At 54.2% G+C, this 5475-nt stretch overlaps 2 protein-coding genes across 2 annotated transcripts; both read right to left on the bottom strand.

Annotated features, from left to right (window-relative positions):
* Positions 1 to 506: 506 nt before the first annotated feature.
* On the bottom strand, positions 507 to 2322 carry GUITHDRAFT_122859 (hypothetical protein; the record flags this gene model as incomplete). The annotated part of the gene is made up of 9 exons (XM_005817859.1): positions 507 to 539; positions 596 to 656; positions 705 to 789; positions 839 to 920; positions 1011 to 1123; positions 1288 to 1379; positions 1433 to 1636; positions 1723 to 1791; positions 1955 to 2322. The coding sequence occupies 9 exons, from the start codon at positions 2320 to 2322 to the stop codon at positions 507 to 509; spliced, it is 1107 nt and encodes a 368-aa protein (XP_005817916.1).
* Positions 2323 to 3320: 998 nt separating this feature from the next.
* GUITHDRAFT_122858 (hypothetical protein) lies at positions 3321 to 5115 on the bottom strand (the record flags this gene model as incomplete). Its single annotated transcript, XM_005817858.1, has 8 exons — positions 3321 to 3362; positions 3418 to 3478; positions 3537 to 3621; positions 3671 to 3752; positions 3855 to 3967; positions 4105 to 4196; positions 4255 to 4613; positions 4708 to 5115. 8 exons carry the CDS (start codon positions 5113 to 5115, stop codon positions 3321 to 3323), a joined length of 1242 nt encoding a protein of 413 aa, XP_005817915.1.
* Between the last annotated feature and the right edge of the window lie 360 nt (positions 5116 to 5475).

The raw sequence follows: 5475 nt of genomic DNA, 5'->3' as shown, positions 1-5475 counted from the left end.
AACACTAGCTGCACCACAGCTGCACTGCTAGAAACTGAACCGCGCTAACACGCCATCATCATCAACAACAACAACAACAACAACAACAACAACAACAACAACAACATCATCATCATCATCATCATCATCATCATCCTTATCATCATCATCATCATCATCATCTCCATCATCCTCTTCTCTGTTATCACCGAAATCATCATCGGCACTTCTAAAATCTTTTCTTTCCTGTTGACGTCCCAATCCCTGAGAGAAAGGCAAGTACAACAATCTGCAAAGATTCATTTATCAAAGCAATCATTCCTTTTAATTTTCAGTGTCTTCTAAAGACGCTAGCAGGCTTCTATCTGCCTCGGCGACCTTCACCATGTTGATGTAAAAGTGCCTTGGACTCTCCTGTCATCGTAAAACTTTCATTCTCACGCCAATCTCCTCCCTCCCATTCTCTCTTCCTCCACTCTGGCACTCTCCCATTCCCCTTCCTCCTTTCTCAGCTGCTATTTCAAACATCACTTCACCTCGTCGGATCCGTCTCGAAACACCTGCTCGTCTCCCCGTCACTCCTCTCCCTCCCCTCACACCACCACAAGCTCCTCACCCGCACACTCTGCAACGTTCCCATAGGCGTGGTCGTGAACCTCCGAGAGAAGTAGCAGATTCTGCATCCAGCACGTCTCAGATCGCCTCGTCCATGAGTGCATCCCTACCCCGTCGACGAGTGCAGGTATAGCATCGTAACTTTCAACAAGTCTTCCTCGCCCTGATTATGTACAAACCCGTGAACGTTGGTGTCTGCAGGGCGCTCGTCAGCCCATAGAAGCTTCTTCCCTTCGTCACGTACTCTCATCGCCCAGCTCTGTTTCGCCTCCATCATACGCCATCTTCATGACTCGTTTCCAGTTCGACTTGAAGCCTCCGACAAGCTGTGCGACAAACAACTCCCGTGAGTCACGATCACCTCCTCCTCCACCACCACCTTCTCCTCCTCCTCCACTTCCTCCTTCTCCTCCTACCTGAGGCAGCCTCATCCGAACGTAGTAATCGACGAAAGGGTTATTCTCCTCGTCCATCCCCAGTGAAAGATGGGTGTCTGCCAGCCTGCTCATGTACGTTGCGAAGGAGCTCCCTGCAAAAACATCCCTGATTCAGTCTTTTGATCCCAGTCCCCTCCCGGAGTGTGTTTGCTAACTCCCCCAGCACTTTTCCTGATTCTATCCAACACAACCGTTCACGTCCAGTGAGCACTGAATCCCTCTAAACAATCTCTTTCAAACCGGGATTCTATCTCACCAAGGCTCTGCATGCTTCCTCGTACTCTCTCCATGATGCTCTGTGACGCGTGATCCGTCGATAACACCTTCAGCGCCTCCATCATGAAGCCCCTGCACGAAACACTCTCCATTACCTCCATCTCACCGCCACTACCTGTCCTCACCGGCTCTCTGATACCAGCCCCCTCAGCGCCTGGTCGATGTCGTACGCGCACGCGTTCGACGTCCCCGGGTCTCTCCGCACTACCATGCAGAACTTCCCTACAAGATCTCCTGGCCACGCGTGCCTCACCTCCGCCTCCTCCTGTGCCTCCAGTACGAACACGCCTTCCCCCATGCACGACACATGCGCCGGTATCACCCGACACCTGATCACGTTCAAGCACACCATCCCCTCCCTCGAAAACGTCCGCAGGTCTACGAAGAAGGGCCCCACCCCCTCCCCCCGCATCACCGCCTGCCCAGCCGCTCGTAGCACGTCCAGGCTCTCGTTCTCGACCAGATGGAGGAAGCACTGTCCTTCCTGTCCCAACAGTCATGCGCCTCGTCAGACACCTACTCAACCCCCTTCCCTGCATCCCTCCTTCCTTCCCCCACGCTGATCTTCTTTCCCTTCCTGCCTTCCGCCCATGTACTCTCTCTTCCCTCTGCTTACCAGCCTCCACAGCGGCGATCGCACGTAGTACCCCTCTAGCCCCACGCTCCCGCACTTGATCCTCCAGCTCGGTAGCTCCACCGACACGATCCTCTCCCTCCGGCTCGACATGACCCTCGCCGTCGCTTCCTCCAGCGACACGCCGGGCTTTCGCTCCTTCCTGCTCGCCCGAGACGACGCCGGCATGGCCCGCAAGTGCGTCACCAGGTCCTCCAGCAGGTGCAGCAGCGTCCTCCGAGACGGCAAGCTCCCCCTCAGCTCGCCCAAGCTCCTCTCCCCCTGGGGTATGAGGGGGTCGAGGACGTCGAGGAGCTTCTTGGTTTGCTCGCGGGTGACCAGAGCATTCTGCTTGTCCCTCGCTTTCTTGCGGCCGAGGTCTCTTCCTCTTCCGCGCTCCATGCCGGGGCTTGCAGGTGCTAGTGGTCCATATCTACCTGTCATGTCAGTGTCAGAAGTACTTTTGACTTGTCTTGGCCTGAGCGCAGTAGGAGGGAGGGAGGCAGTGTAATGATAGAAGGAGGGAGGAAGGGAAAATAGGAAAGGGGAAGGAGAGGGAAAATGGGTGGGTGATGCAAACAATTATGCCATGTAAGTACTGGTGTGCATGCGCATAGCGGTGGTGATGGTAAACTTTGCATTTTTGTAGGGTTTCATCTCCCCATTCTGTGGTCGTCTCCTCTGTTGCCAGGTTCAGGAGCTGTTCTCTGTTCGTCACAGTCCTCCTCTACTCTTTGCTTCTCCTTCCTCCTACGGCCCTCGGTCACCGTCGCCGCTTCATTCTACTAAAAGTTGCATCGTAAACTTTTCCCCATATCCATTTTACGGGATCAAAGTATTACTTATCATTATCATCAGTACAACCGTGCTACCCCTCCGCCTCAGGATGTTTCTTTTTCAGTCAATAAAGAGGATACTCGAATGCATCCTGCCGGGCCCAGTCAGTGAGCAGTCCGATACTCAACGCCGGTCACCGGGTGCCAGTCAGTGCTTGTTTGCTGAGGGATGCAAAGGTACTTGCTCAACACCCGTGACCTTGTCACAGGAAGTCCACGTCGTGATACTCCTGGGCCTGCGCTCCCGGCAGTGAGTCGATTTTTCAGATTGAAATCTTTGTTTTGGGAAGTTGCGCCGGATCCGACTTTAAATCATGTAAGCTCCGCAGTCGAACTTCGGAAGTTGAACTTCTGTATCATTTCTACACACTCACCGTCAATTATCTCAGTATTATTACAACTCCTCTAGAGACGCTAGCAAGCTTCTGTCCTCCTCGGCGACCTTCACCATGTTGATGTAAAAGCGCTTCGGACCCTCCTGAAAAGTTGGCAATATTCCGCGTCAGAACAAGCTCAGTTCTCTTTCAGGCTCAATCTACGGTCCCCTCCCGCGGTCCCGACTGACTAACGAATATTTCTCACCTCGTCGGATCCGTCTCGAAACACCTGCTCGTCTCCCCGTCACTCCTCTCCCTCCCCTCACCCACCACAAGCTCCTCACCCGCACACTCTGCTGTATCCCCATAGGCGTGGTCGTGAACCTCCGAGAGAAGTAGCAGATTCTGCATCCAGCACGTCTCAGATCGCCTCGTCCATGAGTCGTGATGGCACATCGCATACCCCGTCGACGAGTGCAGGTACAACAATGTCGTGTAGAGTGACTCCTCTCCAACTTTGGAGACCACGAAACCATAGACCTTCGTGTCTGCAGGGCTCTCGTCATCCTACAGAAGCTTCTTCCCTTCGTCACGTACTCTCATCGCTCAGCTCTGTCGCGGCTCCGCTCAATGAAAGCTTCATGACTCTTTTCCAGTTCGACTTGAAGCCTCCGACAAGCTGTGCGACAAACAACTCCCGTGAGTCAATATCACCTCCTCCTCCACCACCACCTTCTCCTCCTCCTCCACCTCCTCCTTCTCCTCCTCCTCCTCCTTCTACCTGAGGCAGCCTCATCCGGATGTGGAAGTTGATGTAGAAATTGTTCTCCTCGTCCATTCCCAGCGATAAGTGCGTGTCTGTCACCTTGGCCATACACACAAAGAAAGCTCGTCCTAGAGCAACAGCACATTACAAAACAGAAGAGAAAATAGATTCAGTCCCAACACCATTCCTTCCTTGATCCTGAACATTGACAACAACACAAAACGCCATCCTCCCAAATAACCAAAGATCCCCGTCAGTGCCGAACCTATGGTCTGCATGCTTCCTCGTACTCTCTCCATGATGCTCTGTGACGCGTGATCCGTCGATAACACCTTCAGCGCCTCCATCATTGGAACTCTTGACATGCAACGTGTAAGTGACCTCATTCCCCTAAGTCCCTCCTCCTTGCTCTCACCGGCTCTCTGATACCAGCCCCCTCAGCGCCTGGTCGATGTCGTACGCGCACGCGTTCGACGTCCCCGGGTCTCTCCGTACTACCATGCAGAACTTCCCTACAAGATCTCCTGGCCACGCGTGCCTCACCTCCGCCTCCTCCTGTGCCTCCAGTACGAACACGCCTTCCCCCTTGCACGACACATGCGCCGGTATCACCCGACACCTGATCACGTTCAAGCACACCATCCCCTCCCTCGAGAACGTCCGCAGGTCTACGAAGAAGGGCCCCACCCCCTTGCCCCGCATCACCGCCTGCCCAGCCGCTCGTAGCACGTCCAGGCTCTCGTTCTCGACCAGATGGAGGAAGCACTGTCCTTCCTGTCCCAACAGTCATGCTCCGCGTCAGACACCTTCTCAACCCTCCCCCCTCCCACGCTTCTACTCCTCCTTTGTGTCTGTCCCTTCTTCTCACCAGCCTCCGTAGCGGCGATCGCACGTAGTACCCCTCTAGCCCCACGCTCCCGCACTTGATCCTCCAGCTCGGTAGCTCCACCGACACGATCCTCTCCCTCCGGCTCGACATGACTCTCGCCGTCGCTTCCTCCAGCGACACGCCGGGCTTTCGCTCCTTCCTGCTCGCCCGAGACGACGCCGGCATGGCCCGCAAGTGCGTCACCAGGTCCTCCAGCAGGTGAAGCAGCGTCCTCCGAGACGGCAAGCTCCCCCTCAGCTCCCCCAAGTTCCTTATGCGCTGAGGTGTCAAGGGGTCGAGGACGTCGAGGAGCTTCTTGGTTTGCTCGCGGGTGACCAGAGCGTTCTGCTTATCTCTGGCCCTTTTGCGGCTGAGGTCTCTTCCAGTTATGAGCTGCTTGTTCGGCATTGTTTTGTTTCAGGTTATGTCACCTCCTCTGATTCCACTGTATTAACATTGGCTGCTTTTCATTGGGTGCTAAGTCTCATAATAACATTCCATATGAAGCACCTGGAAATCAAAATCATTTCAGTAACGCATGAATCCAAGTCACGAAGAGACTTTGGTTTGCTACTGTTCATTCACGCTCAATCTTCAAGGTTCTGTTGATACAATGTCTCACATGAATCTTTCTACTCATGTTGAAATTTCATGATCTGATCGTATCTCACAACTTCCTATCCCCACTTCACTTCACTTCTGTTCTCCTCCTCCTCCTTTCTCCTCCTCCCCTCCTCCTCGTATCTCTTCTCTCTCCTCCTCCTCCTC

Source organism: Guillardia theta, assembly GCF_000315625.1.
Source record: "Guillardia theta CCMP2712 unplaced genomic scaffold GUITHscaffold_507, whole genome shotgun sequence".
Lineage (NCBI taxonomy): Eukaryota > Cryptophyceae > Pyrenomonadales > Geminigeraceae > Guillardia > Guillardia theta.
The sequence above is the reverse complement of the archived record's forward strand: the minus strand, read 5'-3'. Positions and strand labels throughout refer to the sequence as shown.